The sequence below is a fragment of the Meles meles genome, chromosome 2 (assembly GCF_922984935.1).
Source record: "Meles meles chromosome 2, mMelMel3.1 paternal haplotype, whole genome shotgun sequence".
NCBI lineage: Eukaryota > Metazoa > Chordata > Mammalia > Carnivora > Mustelidae > Meles > Meles meles.
In genome coordinates this window covers 181429565-181452982 of record NC_060067.1, presented here as the reverse complement: position 1 = coordinate 181452982, position 23418 = coordinate 181429565, and the positions used below count along the sequence as shown (strand labels likewise).

The window sequence follows — 23418 nt, the reverse complement described above, 5'->3', positions numbered from 1 at the left end:
ATCACTTCACACAAAGGACTGTTACCCGCTGAGCAGCTCCTCCACCTCCACGTCCTCCTCCTGTGACAGCAGCCCCGACAGCAGGGCTCGGGCGCGGCGGCGGCGCCGGGAGGACCTGTCACTCCCAGCAACCGAAGCGGTGGCAGCGGGTTTTTTTTTTTTTTCCTTTAATATTTTGCTTTAATTTTACCCCCTTATACCTCTTCGCCTTTCTGTGGTTCCACCCACCTCTTCCCTCCCTCCTCCTCTTCTTCCTCCTCCCATAAACAACTCCCCCCCAATAAATAAATAAAAGGAGGAGGGTAGGGGGGAGGAGGAGTGGTGTAGCGGGAGGAGGAGAGGAAAAGGGAGGCAGCGCCGGAGAGCGAGGCAGAGTCCGAACCGACAGCCAGGAGCCCGCACGCACCTCGCACCATGAGATGGCGACGCTCCCCGCGCCGCTCCGGGAGTGCCGGCCCCCGGGCCCCGCGTCCCGGCCCGGCCGCCCGTTCGCCGCCGCCGCTGCTGCCGCTGCTGCTGCTGTGGACCGCGGCCCTGGCGCCGGGGGCGGCCGCCGGCGACAAAGCGGCTCCCGCGGGGGCCTCGGTGTGCTACTCGTCCCCGCCCAGCGTGGGCTCGGTGCAGGAGCTGGCTCAGCGCGCCGCGGTGGTGATCGAGGGAAAGGTGCACCCGCCGCGGCGGCAGCAGGGGGCACTCGACAGGAAGGCGGCGGCGGGCGAGGCAGGGGCGTGGGGAGGCGAGCGCGAGCCGCCAGCCACCGGTCGGGGAGCGCTGGGGCCGCCCGCCCCGGACCCGCTGCCCACCGCCAACGGGACCGTGCCCTCCTGGCCCAGCGCCCCGGCGCCCAGCGCGGGCGAGCCCGCAGTCGAGGCGCCCTATCTGGTGAAGGTGCACCAGGTGTGGGCGGTGAAAGCAGGGGGCTTGAAGAAGGACTCACTGCTCACCGTGCGCCTGGGGGCTTGGGGCCACCCCGCTTTCCCCTCCTGCGGGAGGCTCAAGGAGGACAGCAGGTACATCTTCTTCATGGAGCCCGATGCCAACAGCAGCAGCCGCGCGCCGGCCGCCTTCCGAGCCTCTTTCCCCCCACTCGAGACGGGCCGGAACCTCAAGAAGGAGGTCAGCCGGGTGCTGTGCAAGCGGTGCGGTAAGTTCCTCGCCCCTCGGGGCGCGCTCCGGCCGGGCTGGGAGGTCGCGGGCCCGGTGCCGTGGACTCCGGGGGCCCGACGGCTACAGAGCAGACGCGGGCTGCGGAGTTGAGTTTTCGGGCTTGTGGACTCGAAGCGATTCTCAGAGAAGGTTTCGCGGATTGGATTCCATGGGCAGCGCCTTCTCCAGTTACCTGTTTCCTGGGCTTTGCCATTGGTGAGAGCCCAAGTTTGGCCCTCGGTTGGGGCGGCCTGAAACTTTTTCATCCCTTGGGGTTTCTTTCACCAAGTAGGATGGAGATGGGCCGGCAGCTTTCTTGGGAGTGCGTCGTTGAACTTGGTTTTGCGTGGGAGGCGCTGACTATGCGTGGGCCGCCGTGTGGGGGCTTTCCCCTTGAAGGTAAGGGTGAGTCCGACAGGATTTTCACGCCTTTCCTTCCCTTGGAGTCCTGAGCGTGGAGATGGTCAGGAGTCTGGGTCTGGGGGAGGCCCCGCGAGGAAAGGATGCGGCGCTGAGATTCCTCTAGAAATGTGACGGAGTTTTTGGCCAACTCCGTGTCCAACAGATAGGTGCCCTCTGGACCTCATGAATAGGTACATGGGAGAAGTATGAAGTTGGGGCATTCATTTTTGGTGAAGTCATCTTGAGAATTTTTGTTTTCACAGTATTTTGGTTTGGAGTATGTTTTGGCGCGTCTGTGAATCAGAGCAGATGAACGTAGTTATGGAGCTTCACGTGTAGGCCCTGAAGGAGGATTTGGGAAGCTAGACCTTTCCCCATTGTACCCGTGGAAAGTATTCTTCTCAGGTCTCCTTAATGTGATCAGGTCTGAGAAATTAGCTGATTACATTTCTGAGGTAGCATTGCATTTATGGCATTCATAAAATAATTTCTAGGTTCGAACTGTCTCTATAATTTCCTGATTACCATACAATCACTAAAACATAGCAGGGTATCTTCACAAACCATAAATTAACATGATTACACATCACAAATTCTAACATGCTCTGTAGCTTTTCCCTGTGTCTTTGTGTATCTGTCTTCTAGATGGTTGGGTTAATTGAATTTTTACAAAACTCAGCACCATGCCACGCTCCGTCTGCCTGCCATGCAAAGTGTGTCAGTTCTCTTAAATTCGAGTCTGATGATAGCCAGTTATTTAAATTTCTGGTTGGCATTTGTGGTGCTTCTATTCTGCAGTTAATTGATACCTAACGATTTGGTTTTAATGACAAGAAAGAGCATTGCTCATCCACCATTTCCCTATTTTAACAATGTACTTTGTGCGCCAGACCTGTTCAGATTGCACCAGTCTGTGGACAGAAGCTGTTCTCAGACAGTGGTGCTGATGAAGGCTGAGTGACGTTGGGATTCCCCGGGTCTGGCTGATAGATGTCACTGTAAAACATGGGAAATGCTCTGCTGGGAGCTGTCTTATTAGGGAACACAAAAGCTCAACACCATTGTACTGCAGCATGTGTTACTCTGTTCTAGGTCCTGAAGCAAAACCTTTGACGCCATACCATTATCCAATTTCCCCCATGCTCTATTATATGTAATTCAGAAAGGATTTTGCATTTACCCCCAAATCATGAGTTGTGAATTGTGTACTATACATGGTGGTAATTGATACAAAAGGGATAGTAGTTGGCAATGACTCCTAGGTTTGAGGGTGTGTTACTGGATTAGCAATGGAGTTTTGTGTTTTGACTAGAAATAAATGTCAGACTTCAGGGATAAAGTTCTTACAGGCATCCAGAGGATGTTTGGAAATGGAATATTCATGTTGTGGGGAGAAAGACTATTCTGTTTTTGTGCTTCTAAGGGGAAAACCTTCAGGAGGATAGTTTTGCCCTTTTGTTTGCGAAAAGAAATGCATAGAAACTGGCATGCTAAGCAAAGCAGGTTTTTTGTTTTTTTTTTTCTCAATGAACTGGAATTCTCCCTGCATATAATTGAGTAGATTAAGAAATCATGAAGTTACTGCTCCAGGTTTGTGTAATGATTGTATATGTTTGGTGGTGTAAGTGTTCGTTACTTCAAGGTAGAATATTGAGTGAAAACTTAAAGGTGAGAACTGATGGCAATCATGCTGAAAGTTTCTCTTGCGTTTTCAAGCATGTAGTAGTTATTATACTGTTGTGGGATAAAAGTAAAGAGTATGAGCTGTTTTGCTTGATACAATATAAACTCGGTAAAGCCATTTTGGAATATTGGGTTTAAAAGTGTGCACGTGAGAATATGAAAACTTGTGAAATCTCCCAGTTGTGTGGTTTCTGTTAACAATGTCATTCACAACCTTCCAGGCAAAGGAACATAAACTGGAGAAGATACAGAGAGAACAGGGGCTGATTTGTCCTGGTTGAGCTGGCCCTGTGTGCTGCTGGTGAGATTTCAGGGAGAGTGATGGAGGGGACCATTTTTATCTAAGGACATGAAGCTGCCCTGGGGGCGTGACGGTTGCGTTCCTGCCTGAGCCATGATGCCAGGCTGGAGAGGGAATATAGCAAAGTCATTTTGCGATATCATACCCTGGGGAACAGTTTCCAGCTCTCATGCACTCAGCTGCAGTGTGTTGTTTCCCACAAGTTGCTTACTAGTGTAGAAACGACACATGCAACAGATTAGCTTTAGGGTTGAGCTAACAGAAGGCTTCCCTGAATCCCCCCCCCCTTTTTTTTTAACCCCATCCAAGATAAACTCTGAGCAGTGTCTGTATAAAAAAGTTCTGTCCGGAAAAATGATCTTTTGAAACAAACTGTTTGGTGTATTCTAGATGAAAACACAGAATTTCATAGCTCGTTTGCTTTATATTTGAAGTCTGTATAAATTACATACACTTCTTGTAGTTATTTAAATGCTTCCTGGTCTTTGCTTTTTCTCTTGCTCACTGAACAAGCTAAGAAATATTTTTAGGTTTTATATTAATTGGAATGCAAACTAAATTGCTGTTCATTTAAATTTCTGTTATTCGAACAAATCATTGGTTGATGCACTACGACTTTACTTTTCAAAGCAGTGGAGTTATACTAGGCAGAATATCCTTTCTAAAATGGAGTAAAAGCACTGGTGTTGAACAACCTCTATAATTGGGCCATGAAGATTTGTACATTGTCTTTCAAGCCAAAGTAAATATTCGGTACATCCTGTGATACTGGAATGTATTGATAACATAAGCATGTTTATCAAACATTTATGATAAATGGTATTTACCTTTTTTAATATCCTCAATAACTATTTAATAAAGTGAGCTGACCTTATGGTGTTATGAAAATGACAAATGCTGCAGGGATTTTTCAGCCAGCACTGAAAAAAATAATTCTTAATAAAAGCTATATTAAGTAAGTAGCTATAGGAACAGATACAGCTTGGCTGCTTGTGTTTCATAAATACACATGTAAATTTAATTTCCCAAGTGTTTGTGACTGTTCTCTTTAAACTGTATAAATCTTACTGTTAAAAATCTGTACTCAAAACACTTCTTTCTGTCGAGGAGAAAAAACTGTATATGTACTTACTTCTATTTATGATAAAAAAAAAAAAAAGGAAGACCAAGATCGCTCATTTGGAAAAACAACTTCTTGAAATAAAAATGTTTTAAAAGGGGAATTTAAGTATCTGAAGTAGAATATTTTATAAGCACTAGAGGATAGTTCTCATTAGTTGTGGGAGATCTATAAATCCTCGGAATCTAGGGAAAGTTTTACCGTATGTCCTAATGTATTAAGTACGACGGGGAAGCTTAAACAGCACTGAGGGGCAAAACCATGAGCTGTCCTTCTGCTGGCCTGTGTATTTATAGCAAATGAGAGCAAAAGACGTGATTGGGCAGGTTACTGCCCTCGCCAAATGTAATCTATTCATTGTTCAGGGAATCTCCTTTTCTTTGAAGCCCACTTTCCTATTTTTTTCTTAATTACAAACATAATTAAAAAAAATTTTTAAATATCAGTTACAATTTATGAATTGGCCCTATGTCCAAAGACCTTGAAACTCTCACCTGCCCTTAGGACTTCATAACACTTAGGTTCTTGGTTTGGTTGTTTTTGACATGCTTAAATAATCCGAAAAGCTTCTCTTTACAGATTGGTCTTACTGAAAGAGTATTTTGATTAACCTTATAGAAATAAATGATAATAATGAAAACAAACATGATGAAAAACAGTGGTAGGAATTCATTGATCATTATATTCCTTCAAAGAAAAGAATGAAAAAGTATATGATGAAAACTAAAGGTAAAAAATTTGGGTTCCTATGACTCATGCAATTTGTTGCCAAAAACAATAGCGTAACACACCTTAGTCAAAGTTTTCATGAGGAAGTGAGAACTCCTTTTTATGTTTCTTATTTTTAAATATCAGAAATGATTTTTGTGGACAGTTTTCCATCCATATGAGAATGTTCTAACTTTGTGCTCACTTGGGCAGCACCTATACTAAGAATGTTCTAACTTTGTGCATGCTCATGTTATTCTGTGCCCTGATGTTAATAAAACTTAAGTTAAAATTAAAGTAACATTATGAAAGATCATATGACCTAGCTTCCCCAAATATGGGTCACTTTGTAACATATAACAAGTGATGAGTGATACATTCTGCCATACTTTTAAATCCAAAGCTGAAGGATTTGAGAATTTACAGAATGCAGATTTAAGGCTTACTGGCTTGAGGTAAATGCTAATTGAGAGGCTGTGTTTTCATATTGCTTAGTGCCATGATGTGCTTAAGGCAAGCCTTTAAACAGGAGGCAAACCTAGCTCTCTGTCCCCAAATGATCCATACAGGTTGAAGTAGATAAAATAAGAGAAATTTTGGTGAAGTTGAAAGCTTAAAATGGGTTGACTCATCTCTGCTTGGCATCGATCCAGTTTTTAGGGAAAAATTCCCCCCACTTTAGACTTGCCATCAAGGAATCCTAGAGAGATACAAACGTGGTAATTTACGTGATTATTACTATTTTTTTTTCAGTCCTTAAGAGAACCAGGATATTTTTCCCTATGGAAAACTGTTTCTGTGCAAACTATGTCCTAACCTTGGTTCACCCCATTAGGACCTAGTAAAATTTTTATCTTGTTTTTCATAATAAACCAAAAAAAAAAAAAAAACCCAATAAAAAATAAATTTAGTTTACCCACAGCTTGGATGGTACATGGGAGACAGTCCTGCCAGTTCCTACCTGAGGCTCCTTATGTGTATTCCCTTCATCTCTGTTTCCTGTGTGAGGACGCTGCAAGGGAAGGCTTTAGGTAAACAGTGAGGCTCATGGTTGGGTCCTAGTCTGTGAGAGAGTGAAATATAGGATTGTTGTTCATCATTAAATGATTAGCCTTTTCTTGACACCTTGGAATTCGGCTGCCTCGGTCCAGATGTGTCAGAAAACCGATATCTTCGATCACAATACTGTGAATGTAGGTGGTCTTTCTGTGTCTGATAGGCTCCTTTTCTATCTGAGGAAGACACAGACAGTAATCTGCATTGTATCTCAATTTCAGAAGTTTTTCTCCCAAAGCTCAAGGCTCTGGCTTTGGGTATCTGCGCAGAGTGTTGGGGACTGGAAGAAAACAGCTCAGAGTGGTGCATGATTCTGGAGCTGGTAGCCAGATTTAGGAGGTAGTGCTGGGCTAAGATAACCTGGAGGAGGGAATTGTTTCTTTGCTTTTTGCTCTGCTGTGCCAAAACATGTGAGCCGAACTGAGCCAGCACAAGGGGATATTCCTGACGATGGCACTACAGTCTTCTTGGTGAGCACATCTGGGAGCTCAGAACACGGAGGGGGTATGAGAAGAGAGGTGAGGCATTGTCTGCTTTGCTAAATTTGGAAAGCTCCAGCAGTAATACTGTCATCCCAAGTGTTTGTTTCCAGTCTGGGAATTACCACAGAGGCTAAGGAAGCTAAAAAATTGAGGGGCTAACTAAAGCCCTGTGGTTCCAAATACCCCTCACTGAGTTTGTATCTTTTCCCTTCTCTTTGATAAACGTATATTGCTTGGTTGTTATGTGTAGATGAAATACTTATTAAATCATTTAAAAAAATGACAGAAGCACCCCAGCTTATTGGATAGTAGCAATCATTGTTCCTTCTTTCCAATTTTGAAAGAAGGGAAGAAAAAAAAAATACAGCCCTTTCTGGTTCTTTTCTTCGGGTCTCTTTCTTGGTGAGATGAGTATCTGTAGGAAGTAGCATATAGAGCCATATCCTGCCGGGACACTGTTTCTTCCACTCACCACCCAGAGCCCACCTCTGGATCTACTTTTGGGCTTCAGAAAAAGGTGGCTTCATTTCTCAAAACTGGTTTCTCCTCAATTATTTCTGGATAATATTTATTCGGTGTAGTCTATGGCTCTAGCCGGGGGGAAAAATGCCCTTGTTGTGAAGACCGATGAGCACAGAGGGATTTGGGAGTTCATGAATGCCTATTGCTGTTTGGAGCAGACCCACTCCCACATCACCGCACCTCATTTTGGGTACTAAAATTTTTGTACCCATTTTGGGTACATTTTGGTACCCAAAAAAATTTTGGGTACACTGTCACTAATCTCAGTACTCAGAGACCGTCTGTTCGTCCTTGATCTCCCCCCACAGGTGTTTAGCCACCTCAGCTGTATAAGGTCTGTTCTTGTAACTGAAGCTGAAAAGGCACTGCTTGTATCCCTAAGAAGTAATAAAGAGATTTTAGATGAGTTACTGCCCCCTCTTCCCCCCGATTTGGACATCCCATCCTCTCTTAGCTAGACTGCAGGTGGGATGGCACATGTCCATTTGGGCTCTGATGAATAATGAGCTCCTTCTCCGTGACTGTCTCCGCTGGCCCTGGAGACACTCCGGGCCGTGATGTGTTATCAGGGAAGCAGCAGATGCAGTGGCAGCATTTTCCTCCACTGCAGGGAGCATCCTGGCTGCACCTCTGTACAGAACATGGCAGCTCTCTATGAGGAGAAGGATGGCCGTGTTTGCTTCAAATAGAATTTGTCGTTAGACTTTGCCCTTGGGAAGTGATCCTGGCAGTGAGGGCTCTTTGGTGACTGCCAGGATGGAGCTGTTCTGCTCAGAGTGGTGGTGCTCCTCCTTGTCCTGTCATCAGCACAGAAGGGCCACAGCTTTGAAAATTCCCAGGCTCTTTACCTCTTTGCAAGCTCAGAAGCCCCTGAGATGCTGTTCCTCCCTTGCCTTGGTTCCTGTCCACCGAGATTGTTTGCATCTTGTTCCCAGGAGTACCAGCAACTTTTCTTTGGAGCAGAAATTTATTACAAATCCTAGACTTTTGGACTGTAGTCTAATTCTGGTGGGTTTTTTTTTTTTCCAATTATGGTAACAAAATTTACCGTTTTAAATATTTTTTTTTAAAGTGTGCAGTTCAGTGGCATTAAGTATTCACATAGTTGGGCAACTATCACCACCATCCATCTCTATAACTTCATCTTCCTGAACTGAAACTCCAGAGCCATTAAATAACTCCCTCCTCCCTCCCCCTTGCAGGCCCTGGCAGCTACCATTCCAGTTTTTATCTCCATGAATTTGACTATTCTAAGTGCCTTGTATAAGTGGAATCATACAGTTTTTGACTTTTTGTGACTGGTTTATTTTACTTGGCATGAATGTCTTTAAGGTTAGTCTGTGTTTTACCATGTGTCAGAATTTCCTTCCTTTTTAAGGCTGAATTGCATTGCATGTATAGAGCACATTTTGTTCATCTCTTGGTAGACCTTGAGGTTGCTCTACCTTTTGGTTACTGGGAATAAAGCTTCTATGATCACGAACATACAAATAGCTGTTCACGACCTTGTTTTCGTTGTATATACCAGAAGTGCAGTTGCCAGATCCCATGGTCATTCTACACTTAATTTTTGGAGGAACCACCATGTTCTCCATTGTAGTTGCGCCATGTTCCATTCCAGGCAAGGCACGAAGGTTCCGGTTTCTCCATGTTTCCTAAGGTGTGTTGTTTTCTTCCGGTTTGATAACAGCTAACCTAATGGGGGTGAAGTGGTGGTGAACCGTTTTTATATTGATTTCTGTTCAAAGTTAGTGCCTCCAATTACACTGTCACTAATAAGAAACTAAAGTGTTACCGAGGTGTTCATCTGTTCAACTCTTAATTTACCCAGCATTGAAGCTCCTGAGTCTGAAGCCACCAAATTAACAAAATTACTGCAGATAATAGCTTAATAAAAACCAAAAAATATTTAAAGAGTAGACTTGGCCTTTGGTCACCATAAGAATATTATTTGTCTTCATAATTCTCTCAACATCATCTAGAAAAGGCACCTTATCGTATTTGGATCAGTATCAAAATCTTTTAATTGATTTTATTTTTCACTGAATGTCTACCTCCCCTTCATTTCCTTGCTCTATTCTGTCCACTGCTTAAAATTTCCTTCTATTAAACTATCCTAGAGAATGAGTCCTTCTAAAATACTTTCATTAGGACTTTCTCTGCTCAGAAACTTTCAATGGACATATAGAGTTAACTACAGATTGGGTAGTCCCAGTCTTCCTTACTCCAGACCACGCCTAATCTTCCTCAGTTTTACTGTATGAATGTCTTTATCCAGTCTAACTGCACCACGAAAAGGCCATGCACTTTCCTATTCTGTTTCTCCGTAGGCCATTTCTTCTGCCTTGATATGCCTCCTCGCTCATTTCTGCCTGTGAAAATTCTGTCTCCTTCAAGGGACAGCTCAGATCCTGCTGCTTCTATGACAGTCCCATTAAATGATCCTGTCGGAAATACTCACTGCAGCCTTTGAACACGGCACCTTTTTACTGCATGCTTGATACTTGGTGCCGTTACAAAGTTCCCTTATGTTACGTTTTTTTTTTTTAAATTGATTTTTAAAAATTTAAAAATTTTAAATTTAAAAAAATTTTAAATTGATTTAAAAAAATTTTCTGTATATTGTCTTGCCTCCCTCACTAGACCACAGTATTCTGGTGGATAGCCACTTGGGGGACGGGTCGGGATGGGGGGTGGTCCTCAACTTATTCACAAGCGCAAAGTGCCCAGCCCCAGTCAGGAGAACTGCTTTTCACTTCCAGCTTTGCAGTTTCCTACCTGTGTGGTTTGGGTAAGTAATTTTCCCTCTGGCTCCCTGTTCCCTAATGAGCAGAAAGAGAGGGAAGAACTAAAATGCTCTTCATGGTTCATTCAAAGTGCATCTGGTCCTCATTCAGAAATGACCCAACATACAAACCACTTCTGCTACTGCTCCTAGAGCTTTTCTCTTCCTTTCTCATTTTTGCATTGTTCTAAGGCTAATTATGGAAAAACAATTGTGAAACTTTTAGGAAGTCTGAAAGGGCAGTAGGAGAGCTTAATGAGAGGGAGCCTTCATGCAAGAGTGTCTCCTTGTGATCCCCCAGGACTTTCTGCCTCCACTGCCTTTTTGTATCATTTTTGTTACATTGTCTAAAAGAATAGCTGTTAGCTGTATTCATGAGCCTGTCCCCCCCCCCCCCCCAGAAGCAAATAACTAACCATTGTCTCTTCAGGCTCTTTGAAATTATAAAGTATGGTTAACAGATAAATCCATGTTTTTAGAGCAAGAAAGTTCAGTTATTTGTTTCAGTAAAATGAAAATGAATGATTTGAAGTATGTTTTATTGTGATTTTTAATTTATTTTAAAATGTAAATCTGGCACTGTTTTAGGTTCTAGTAATGAACACTGTTGTGGGGATGGATGTGGCCAGTGCCAAGAGATGGGAAAGCTTGTTTTTAGCGGGATGGCAACCCTTTTGGTGATGGTGGGAGAGCATTCTCACCTTGATGCAGGGTCGGGGGAAGAGACTTTGTTAAGCTTATGATGCTTGTGGTTTGGGCAAGAAAATAATCTTAGTCCTTTTATGAGTAGAACAAGCAATGCAGAAACAAGTTGTCAAATGAGGAGTAATTTGATCTGACTTTTTAAATTACTGCAGGAAGAGGCTTTGGCAGTTGCCACAGGGGCCGGGCAGGGCAGCACTGAGCTGCATCCAGTTTTTTTCCCCTCTTCAGTTTGTCCTCCCTGAACCCCTGGTGAATTCATATACTCCAGCAGACCCAATGGTGCTTATAAATTGTGGCTCCGAAATCCACATCTCTAGCCTATACCCAATTTTTTTGGCTCCAGATCCATGGATCCATTTACTTACCTGATAATCTACCCAAATGTCCCTATATATCTATATTCAACATATTAAATGGTGTCTCATCCTCTCCCCTGCCAATCCATGTGCAAATCTGTGTTCTAACTGTGAAGTTACTAACACTACTATTACAGTCACTCTGTTACTATCAGCCACTTTCTGGATTAACAGCTTCTTCTGTGCCAGAGCCCCAGGTGCTGATCTGAATTCCTGTAACCACTCACCGTATGAGAGCATCATTGTCTTCTTAGTTCCTCCCAACCAGGAGCCTCTCTTTCTGCCGCCTATCAGTTTGGGAGATTCTGGCCCCTTTAACAAGATCTCCTTTCTCCCGTCCACCCCCAACTTCATTGTCTCTGCAGTGACTCCTGTTCTTACTCTAAGCAACAACCTCTTTGCTCATGGGTTCTCTCCTTCTTAAATTCCTTCTCTGTGCTGTTGGTAGAGTGATCTTTCTGATACAGAAAAGATCCTACTACATCCTTGCATAAGGCTCTTCGGTTGCCACCGGATAAAATCCAGACTCCTGAGAATGGCATATAAGGCCTTTCAGCATTTGTCCAAGTAGTCTTATCCAGTTCCTCCTCGTGCCTGGAACCCTGTGCTACATTGATGGCCTTGCTCCACGTGCTCCAAGTGGCTTTAGGTCTCTGTGCACGGATGTATGGTGTTCCCCTCTCCGAGAATGGTCTGCTTCTCTGTGCGTGTACCTTTTGCTGCCTTTGCTCCCTGTCATTCTAGACCAGGTCCTTCAGTGGGAGAATGGTTAAACAAGGTATAATGACTTAGGGATGTGTTCACAGTATATTGTCAAGTGGAAAAAGTATGTTATTTTACAATATGTGTGTGTTTACTTTTTTGTGTGTGCACATGTGTGTATGACTGCTTTCATCTGTTCTCTATTTACCTCCTCTGTCTCTTTATCTTGTGTGTCCATCTAAAGAGAAGTGAAAGTCTGCAAAGTTACATAACAGAAGGCTATGTATAACAGTTGGGCATTGGACTTACTCATGGTTAGAATTTTCTTCATTTTGTTTTTCTATTTCTAAAGTTTTTAGAATCAATGTGTATTTTAGCAAGGAAAAGCAATAAATGCTGTTGTTCATACTGATTTATAACAAGAACTGTGCCTTATTTAAGGATTTTTGCCCTTTGAGAACATTACCTTCCTCATAGTAGATGTATTTTTTAGGGTAGGCTGACTGCTGTAAGAAATGGTATCCCAAATATATAATGGTTCAGATGCAATAGTTTATATCTGCCCCGTGTGTGGACATGGCACGAGGTGTTCTAGTCTTTACTTTGCTATGAGAGAAACCTGTGCTACTACCTGGGACACAGCTGAACCTCCCTTCAGACCAAATTGGATGAAACAGGCAGCGTTCCAGTTTGTGTTGGTCATTTTATCTTTAATAGCTTGGATATCTGAAAAGCAGAAAACTTTGTCTTTTGCCTCATTGTGGTGGGAGTGCCCAGTAAGTATGTGTGGAGTGATTATACCAGCCATCCATGTTTATTATTGAGAAATAGGATGGATAGTAACTACATGTTCTTCCTTGAGCTCAACTTAGCATTTTGTACGTTAGTTTTTCAGTAAATCTTTAAAGTTTAATGCTCACTAGGTCTGGTTTCATTCAGTATCTGAAAATGCAGAGGGTGAAGCCACATTGACTGTGTCTTTCACTAGCATGTCAGGATGCCTTTTAGAGCTCTGTGTTTAACAAATCATTTTGATATAGGGACCATTGGAGAAATGCTCTCAGGCTTTATCACTGCGGACTTAATTGGGTTTCATGATGCACATTTCTTCTTAGTAGGATAAATTAAAATGGCTGATAAAGCTGCCCGTAAAAGCAAAATTGTTAGGTTAAACCTGCCTGGTGTATTAAATGTATTGATGAGTAATCTTTCCACCATTTTTAATCACCTTTATTAACTTTTCAGTAGTTTTTATTTCCAGTAACTTGCTAAATAACCGTCATTATGTACTCAGTAATATTTCTCTTTAAAATACTATAGGAAAGTCCATGAAAATGATTGAGGTGCCCATATCATCCACTTACTTCCTGAATGTAAGACTGGTTGGTGATTTTATGATTCACTGGGTGTATGCTTCTGCTTCCTCTGGGTAGCCCAGAGGGGAAAAGGAGCCAATTCATAATAGGTGAGTGGAGAGACAAGAATGAATGCTTTTGAGGCCGTTGAAAATAATTAGTCTTTAGGGCATCCATATCATGCATGTTATTGTTAGTCTCTCTTTAAAAATCTTTTTTTTAATCAAATACTAAGAAGATAAATAAGATGCTTAAGAATTGTGTGAAGTACAAAGAATAATGATATATTTATTATGCCCTTCTTCAGTCTCCTTTGCCATGGGCCATTTGTAAAGTTTGAGTTCCTGGTGACTGGAGTAGCTGGGAAGCATCTCTTACTGCAGGTCAATTTGGGGACATGTCTGTTGGTGAAAACAGAGTAGAGATTTATCATTAATTTGGCTCTTATCTTTTGCAGTCAGTTTGTATGGCCCCAAATCCTCTTCTGTCCTCTTAGATGTAGGGACTCCTGACCTGTGAAAGAAACTGTAGAGGCCATTCTGAGGATGTTGCTTAAATAAATTATGAGAATCATGAGCTCACTAAGTCACTGTAGGTAACTAATAGAAAAATAGAAACAGTGTGTACTTCATGAATTTACATATTCAATAAATATTTATTTGGCATCTGTTATTTGCTAGTCTCTATGCTGATGTCGGGATCACAGTGATGAAATGAGACTTGGCTCTTTTCAAGCCAGCAGGGTAGAAAGAACAGTTACACAAAGACTTGTAGGATAGGTATTTACAATTGCACTAAGCTTTATAAGGGAAACGTTCAAGGTACTATGTGAACGTATAACAGAAAAATGTTTTAGTTTGAAAGTTACAGGAAGGACTCCTTGAGAAAGAGGCTTTTCTGAAGGCGGTAATGAAGAGGAGGGGGGAAGGTCATGTCCAGTTCCTGAGGCAGGGATGAGGGGCCGCAGAGAGGAGAATCTGTGCAAATGAGGGAAGGATGAGATCTGAGAGGTCAGGAGAAAACTGTGACCGTATCTGGATTTTTAAGGATTCTGGACTTTGTCCTAATAAACCTAGGAAACCACTGCAGGATTTTTAAGCCCAGGGGTTGTAAGATTTCCATTTTTAAAATATCACAAGTGGCTGTTGTGTAGAGTGTGGTCTGGAGGGGACCTATGGTTCCTGCAGGAGGCTCAGTGGGGCTGCAAGGGAGGTTAGGATGTAGGCTTGCACTAGAATGGGAGCAGTAAGCTGCAGAGAAGCAAGTGGGTTTGAGCCTATCTCACAGGCCTCTTTTGGTCCTGGTTATGAGGAGATTGCTTGTAGAAGGAGTGGGGTCGGGGGGAGGATGGCCCCTGGGTTTCTGGCATGGGGAGTATTGCAGGCAAAGGAGTATTCTGTTCCTTGTGTTTTCGATGTATCCCAGTGGAAATGCCAAGTAAGCACCTGGAGGGACGGAGCTCACATGAGCAGTCTGGGCTGGCTCTCTGAAGGGGGGAGTTTTGGACAGGGACATGCTTATTTCTGTCTCCATGAGAGGAGCTACACTTGCTTAGGGAAGACTGGGTAGAGGGTGAGGGAGGGTGAGTAGACAAGGAGTGGTGAGGAATAGCAACCTTTAAAGATGAGGCAGAGGAGACAGCGGTGACAGGAAAGGAGCAGCCGGGTAAGTGAAAAGAAGGCCTAAAAGGGATTCAGGATGGAAAAGTGTCGGAGTCTGTCATCTGTGTCTAAGTCTCTAGAAAAGCGTTTGGGAGAATGGGGAAGGGAGGGCCCAAAGCAGCATTTCTTGAGTGCCGACCACTGCCCAACATTGCATTTAAAGGTGTGTACTGTTAGTAGCAACACAGAGGGCTGGAGGCCTTCTAAAGCAGTTCTGGCCAGACGCCTGGGTGACCCAGACAGGGGTGGGCTGAAGTCCTCTGACCAACCTCTGGATTATTAAGATTTAGTTTTAGTACTACTTTTGTTTACACAAGCAGGAAGCCGTTTTAACAACTCTGACCTTTTTTTTCTTTTTCCCATGGAGTTGGGAAGAATGACTATTTGAGAGATATAATGGGTAGTTTGTGCAAAGATAAGATTAAACAAATCAAATTAAGTTAAATATAGTGTTACTAAAATGTTGCCGAAGGTCACCCTTTTATTAGTGTTTTTGCCCTCAGATAAAAATCTTTCCTGTGTACCTTGGAAGCCACTTCAGTGACAAATTGTTGTTCAGATTTTTCCTGACACATTGACTTGAGAACTAACTACTGTCTGTACAGTAGTACCCAGGTCCTATGGGAATTTAATGCATCATCACATCAGTACTTGTGAAGTGACATCTATCGATCTAATTTAAAAAAATATTTGAGTCAAAAAGGTCCTTGGACCGTGTGTTAGGGTGACAGAGAGCTACCTTTGTCTGAAGCTATGACTGAGCATTTTAATGCACAGTAGTCAAGAAACGCCAAGTTATTATTCTGACAGTAACTGAATGCATTTCTCCTGCCCTTCCACATACGGCCTTCTTATTGTCTAGTCAGCTGCTGAATCGATAAATTCAGAGCGATATTTGCATAAGGAGTTTGAACCATCATGGGAAGAATGGTTTTGAATTTCCTGTTTTCATTTGTTTCCTTTCTGTGCAATAGTGTTGTTTTCGTGCAGTGATTTTTATATTGGGTGTTCCTAACTGTAATGCAGTGTGAATAAGCTGGGACTCCCATTTATGAAAATTGTATGAATATTGTATGAACATTGTAAATCGGAGGAGGTCGGGAAAAGTTTGAAAAGGAAATCTCCAAAACATAGGAAGCAAAGCTCAGAATCCTCTGACCTTAGCAGATTCTCAGTTCATCTCGGAGAACCGTGGATGGAGTTTTGGGCCAGACATTCTGATCTTGGACAGGCTAGTGGTTTGTAAACATGGTTTGCAGACTAGAATATGGAGATCCCTGGGCTAGACTCCTAGAGAGAGTAATTCCTTTGGTCCAGAGGGTGTGTCCTGAGAATCTGCATTTTTGGAACTCTCCACGTGATTTTGGTGTGTGCTTAGGTTTGGAAACCCGGGACCCTGTGGTCATTAAGGATTCTTCAATTACTAAAGTTGAGGATGCTCTGGAAAATCAGAAGATGGGTGAGGAAAGAGAGAGTTAGAGCTTACTGAGTTTCTATTATGTGCCTAACATATTTTGCCTCTTTTATTCCTTAGCACCAAGGTATGTCATTTTATTCCAATTTTAACCCAAGATTCAAAAAGGTTTACAGAACTTTAAAGGTCACACAGCTGCCGAGAGGCATTTATTTGCATTCAGGTCATTTGATTTCCTCTGTTAGAACCATGACAAGGTTCAGAACAGTGCAGCCTGATAGAATGATAGTTGCACCGTCCCTGGAGGGAGGCTGTCTTGTCCTGTCTGTCATAGTGGGCCCCCAGTGCTACCAGTAAACATTCCTGTTGATCTTTAAAGAGTTTATGTGTGAGTGATTGGGTAGGAAGGACTGGAGGTGTTTTGTGAGTATTGAAGTCAGACCTGCTTGGACAAGACGATGTCTTCAACAGCCTGCAATGAACAAGCCAGGTGTCTCTGTGTCTAGAGATGAGATGACGTTGTGCCTCTAAAAGGTCTGTGTTAACAAGTTTGTTGTCTGAAGGAGGAAACGACACACTTGAATACGAATAGTTCGTCAGGAAGGGAATGAAACACATTGAGGTCCAGTCAGGGAAGAGCTGGAGCCTGGAATGGACTTAGCATTATTGCCCAAGGGTCAGGACTTGGCTTCTAGATCTACCTGTGTCCCTTGTGACCCTGGAAACATTGCTTGATGTTTCCTGAACTTGATATAAAATGAGAATAATGTTTCTCTTAGAGATGAATGAGCGTGGGCTGAGACAATGCGTGTGTAGCACGTAGGTTTGTAGTAAGTGCCTTACTGATGTCCATTGGGAGAGCTAAAAAGCAATCCTCAGGGACCAGCTTGGGGCAACAAGCGTACAGTGCAGCTGCGGATGTGGAAGGAAGTAGCGGTAGAGGCAGACGTAAGGACGGGCATCACCCGCGTGAGTGCTGTGCCATCCGTTCTTATGAATTCATATTCTCCCCGTCTGGGTGCCAAAGGTCCTTTAACTCCAGGTGTGGTGTGCAGATCGGGAGCATCATACCAGCCAGGTTCTCGTTAGGACTGCAGGTCCCCCGAGTCCTTGCGGGAGCTGCTGCTGTTCAGGTGTTTCTGACTGTTCTCCGGAGAGCTCCAAGAAGGAGCTGGAGTAGCCCCGCCTCAACAGGTAGCTTCCCTGGGGTGTGCATCATTTCTGGGGAATTGGCTGGCCAGACAGGAGGATCTGTTCAGGCTCAGTCGGGCTGGTTCTGCAGCGGGGGTTCTTTCTGCAAAATGCTGGGTATGGTGGTGGCAGCAGAGGCCGGTGTGAAAGACCTAGTGAAGGGAGAGAGAGAGAGAGAGAGAGAAACATCTTTCCTTATAAAAGTTAAATGACCACATTGCCTTTCTAGGTGGGCTCTGGGACACGGCTCCGAGAAAGAGCAGTCGTGAAACCCCAAGTAAGGGAATTCTGAGACGAGCAGCTGGGCAGCGGGGGAGCGGATGACAGAGTGGCAAGGGGGTGAGAGTGTGCGGTTTGCAGCTCCCACAGGGAGGAGGGCAGATGTCCTCTCTGCACCTCATGCTAAGCCCTGAGCCTAAGCAGCGGCAGATTGAGGCAGATGACGTTGGGCAGGGGAATGGAGAGGGCCCTGTTCCCTGCATGACCCTGAGGGAACTTTCCAGTACATGTAAAGAGAAAAACCAGTCTGCCAGACCCCGCTTGCCTAACTGGAGTGCAGAGTGGCTGCTCATAGGTTTTAGGCTCAGGGCTTTGAGATGTCCCATCTTGCTGTGTGCTCTGTGGAACCAGACTGAGAGCAGAGTTTTTGCATTTGGATTATCTTAGGGGAATTGAGCAAGATGAAAACCAACATTTTTGTGGTTACAAAAAATGGATATAATGCTGCTTCCTGTCCTCTCTCTAATGATTTGAGCTTGTTAATGTGCTCATTCTGTGTTAAGCCCTTACAGTTTACTGTCTCCCTAAATCTTGATGATGCCAACATGTTGGTTAGTTATTATTATACCCATTTTACAGGTGAAAACTGTCTCAAAGTAGTTATGATATTTGCCAAAGACACACAGCTTAATAAGCGGTGAAACTGATTCAGAACTAGTTCAGGTTTCTTAGAAAGTTTCCTTATTTACTAAATGCAGGCTTTCTACCTTAGTTATTGGGGAAAAAAATGAAAGGCAACGTATATGACAACCATTATAATGCAAGTAATAAAAGCAATAGTATTTACTCCTTGCTCTCCCTTATTCAGTAAGTACTTATTATTTACTGCATCTGGTATGCTACAATTATGCTGTGGGATGTGGAGAAGTTGGAAGAAAGGAAAGATGTTTGCATAACTGGAGTGGAGACATTACCTGTCACAAGTGTTCAGACCTTTGAATTTCTCCCAAGAAGGAGAAAGCAGCTCTCCTGGGGAGCATACCAGGAAAAACAAAAATGAAAACAAACAGAAAACACAAAAAACTCTAGGGAGGATATTAATTTAAGATGGTGCTTTTTGGATAAACAGGATTGTTTCTTTTTGTGTTTGCCGAGTGTGTTATAAACCGTTTGCAGAAACATGTTGCATGTATTTGTCTTGGGTTGGAAAAATAATCAGAACAGGGAGCATCTTATAAGTACTAGACATTTGTCCCTTCTTTGGATAACTTCTGTACTAACAAATCTAGGCCCACCTGCCATTAGAGTTTAATTAAACTTCCTCATGAAAAAAAACTCATCAAATGGGGGAGAGGTTATATCTGTGTTCTTACATGTTTTCATAAAAAAAAAATTAATACTTTTCCTTGGAAGAAAAGTAATTTCTGTTCTAGTAGGAGAAAACTAGAATAACACCCTGGCTTAAATTCTATTATTGGGAAACAAGCCTTTTTAAATTTTTTTAACCTTGAGACAAGGTTTTTTCCATATACCGTTGGGAATCCATTCTGATATAGTCGTTTTCTATGATATTATTTAGCCATCATTCATTCTTTTAAATTCATGTCTCTAGTCTCATTTATAATTGTTTTTACTTTTTTTATTACTAACATTTAATAGCAACCACCCATTAAACCTGCTGCGGTACCCAAGTATATTATAAATTTATCTGATGTGTTATTGCTCCTGGATTATAAGCTGGGAAATAATTACAAATCTTGTTTTTGTTGTAATGCTATTATAATGATGATTTAGCATTTCCCCAAACAGTTTATGTAATTTGGTCCTTTTCTTCATTTGTGTGTTTATTTGCTGGACAGAATATTTTCAAAGTTATATTTAAAAGGAATAAACTCTCAGAGCTCTTGATTTGAGAAATCCTTATACAATACTGTATTCTAGTTAGTTCTCAGGCAATTCTTAGCAGATCAAAGGGATTTCTTGGCCACTCCCAGTGGTCTGACTGAATTTTATCTGTCTTAATGAAGGTAATTAAGGTTCCTCAGAGTACCAGCCTCTGGTCCTGGCCCTAAGTGAATGAGTTCCCACCAGGATCTTGGAGGAGAAGTGCGGGCAACACTGCATGAATTTCTAAATTTTCAACCTTCTATTTCAATAGCTTCTGCCTAAGGTAGTTCCTGCAGTGTGGGGGCCGACTTAGGTCTGCATAGCCTATAGGTGGCAATATTTCAGGAAGTACGGGTCTTTCTTTTTCAAACTCAGAGGAGTCTTTGGATTCTTGTGTCATTCTTTCCAAAAGCTTTGCAACATTTTTTTTTAGATAGGTGGAGATGAAACAAATGCTTCTCCAGACAACCAGCATGTTCACTGTATCGCTGATTTCCATTGATAGTTTTACAGCATATAGGACTTTATACAATGCTATTAATTAAATATGTTCTGACCTTTTCTAATCAGTGTCCTATGGATGTCCAGTTTTAAATTCTCAACGAAACATTAAAGGTCAACGAAAATGGCTTCAGCATAGCACTGCTTCTGCTCTCCATATTCATAGTCATTTATTCAATAAATATGCTTGAGCCCTTATTACGAACCAAATGATGTGCTGTGAATATGTGCTGAAGAAGAACCTTACCATTGTGAGGCATATTTGTATTTTACAGTCCGTCAGCTCAGGCTCTCTGAAAGGCCATCTTTCCTGAAGAGATTGCTGAAATTAAAGGGAAAAGGAGTCATCTTGGGATTTAACTTGAGTTCTAGTCTTTGTCTTTTCCTGACCGCACAATGGGCCCTAGGGAGAAGAGGGAACAGCAAGAGAATACATTCCTAGAGCAAATGACTTCCCAATACAGGATGTGGGCTGGCACTTCAGGCTCAATGAAGCCACAAAGTTATGTTGTACACTCGGTGGGCTGGAGCAGGGGATTTGGGGGCACTGGGGAAGTTCCCAGTTTCACAGTATCAAGAGCTCTATTTGGCATTTAAGCACTTTTATCCATAATTAAATACATTATTTATACAGGTTGATATTGTGCACCTAAAAATGAGCTTTCAAAACAGAAACAAACAAGGTGCCTGAGTGGCTCAGTGGGTTGGACTTCTGCCTTCGGCTCGGGTCATGATGTCAGGGTCCTGGGATCGAGTCCCACATCGGGCTCTCTGCTCAGCGGGGAGCCTGCTTCTCCCCTCTCTCTGCCTGTCTCTCTGCCTACTGTGATCTCTCTCTCTCTGCCAAATAAGTAAAATTTTTAAAAAGCAAAACAAAACAAAAAAACCAGAAACAAAAAACAAAACTAAAAACAAACCATGTCTCCATGAATGAAGGGCTTCCTGAAAGTGTTATGGGAGGCTTTAATGACCTTAGCACATGTGGTGTCTAGCGTTGTTTCAAAAAGACAAGACGGCAAATGTGGACACCTCTGTGTTTTCATGCCTCCCGGTTCACCTGCCATTCTTGCATTCCTGGGTCCTGCTTCTGTCCATTTCTAGCTCTTACTTGGTTTACAAATGCCTGATTGCTTTAACGTGCCAGGGCCTGGTTCTAGAATATAGAGACAATGGTAGATTAAGTAAATTCTCTATTTTTTCAGACCTCGCCCAGCTACCACCTTTGTAATAGGCATTAACAGAGCTTCTGCGTGCGCCTCGTTTGCCCATGTCTAACTGCGTCAGGTAACTGCATGAAGTCGTCCTTAGTTAGACCTTCTCATTATTGGGATGGAATGTATTTATGAATGTTAGAAACATAGGTCTGAGAAATAAAATATATCAAGAGTTCATTGTTGGGATGCGGGAAGAGAAAATAAGGGACTTCCCTTGGGTTCCTTTTTTCGCCATTCTCCTTGCAAACTTCTCCCATGGTAGGAGTTGGTCATATGATTGATCCAGTTTGTCCTTCATTGAGCCATGTGTCATTTTAGGTCTTCTTTCCCTGCCGTGGCTGAGTATGGGAGGGCTTGTGTTCTCAGGGATGGCTTGACATCCTCCTTGTCTGCTACGCTTGGCAGGCTTTCTTGCCTTACTTGCTCCCCGTGTGCATGGGACACCGGGCAATGCTCAGGGGTCTGTGCTGTGCTGATTTGCTGGAGGAGCTATTGGTCTGTTCCACAGACCCACAATAGATGGGATTGGAGAAAGTAGGAAATCTCCAAAGGCCTTTGTGGCTAAGCTTTGTACCCAGGACCAGAGGAGCTCTGGTTTTGGAAGTATGTGTTTGGAACTTGTCCAACTACTCACAAAAATGATGCTGATGATTTTGTGTTTATTTCCCCTAGGGAACTCCAGAGAGGAAGGGAGACTGAGAATCCATATCCTTCTCCCCACCAACAAGCCACCAGGACAGTCCTAGGAGAGTCCAGTATTTTACCTTTACTATTTGTTTGGCACCCATTTTGCAGCTAGTTGTGGATGATGGTGTATTTGCGCTTATTTTCCTGGTTAGGTTATGGGTGGGAGATCGAAGGTCACAATTCTGTGGGCCTCTGACAGCACCTACTATGGTATTTTACATAAAGCCTGACTTACTGAACTTTTTATCCCCTCACATGTGAAAGACTTATGTAACAGCTTGTCTAGTAGTCAGGAGCAGGATTTCATGGGACAGAGGGCAGGATTGTGTCCAATTATTGGGCAAGCATGTAGGTTGTAGCACACTTTGGAAAGTTTCTTACCTACTAAGAAGTTCTGGTCTGTTTCCTCTGGTGGGTAGTTTTCTTGTCCCATTTCCCCATCCCTTCTATTTTTGGAGCTAGAAATCGGGAGAAGGGGGATGCCATAGGTTGATGTGGGGAAAAAATAGAGCAAGCAGAGAAAACAGGTAGATGTACTTGACTTTGTTTATTTCATTCACAACTCAAAGCCTGATTAGGAGAATATGGTTTTCCCCTATAAAATAATTATGAAGATTTTCTGGTTGATCAGCTGAGAGAAAAGACAGAAAGGTTTTATTCTTTTGCAGTGTTGTAGACATTTGTCATTTTTGACTGTCTAGCACCTGCCTTCTCCCTACCCACCCTTTTTCCTCATACTTCCCTTCCTCTCCTCTCCAACGGAAAGAAGCAGCCGCCAGTAAGTCCCTTGCAGTGTGGACTTCACGCTACTGGGAATTGTCCTAAAAGAAAGAGGTAATCAATAATTATACCTTTCTACTCCAAAATTTTTAGGCTTATTTAAAGAAAAGATGATTTAAATGAGTGGTGAAGGGATTAACTGGTGTAGGGAAGCAGTGGGTACCCGTGTACAGAGAGGGAAAATGTTGACGTTGTGTGAGAGAGAAAGTATAATTGATAGTGAAAAGTTGCTAAGAACCTGGCTGGGAAGTTACTCAGAGTCAGGTGGAGAGATTGTTCTACCAGTTCATCGAGATTTCTTCTTGTAGGGATGTCTGTGTAGCTCAGTTGGTTAAGTGTCTGCCTTTGGCTCAGATCATGATCCCAGGGTCCTGGGATGGAGTCCTGAGTTGGGCTCCTTGCTTCTCCCTCTTGCCTGCTGCTACCCCTACTCGTGCTCTCTTTCTCTCTCTCTAACTGACAAATAAATAAAAATCTTCAAAAAATTTTTTTTCATCTCATAATAGTCTTCACGATCTGGTTTTGTAACTTTCCCTCTTTA

The 23418-nt window shown here is 43.0% G+C and overlaps 1 protein-coding gene across 1 annotated transcript in view; it reads left to right on the top strand.

Annotated features, from left to right (window-relative positions):
- Nucleotides 1-414: 414 nt before the first annotated feature.
- NRG1 (neuregulin 1) overlaps nt 415-23418 on the top strand; it is a 1111365-nt gene continuing 1088361 nt past the window's right edge. Inside the window, exon 1 of the mRNA XM_045992965.1 lies at nt 415-1144. Coding sequence (XP_045848921.1) covers nt 415-1144 — 730 coding nt within the window. The remainder of the gene's footprint in view (nt 1145-23418) is intronic.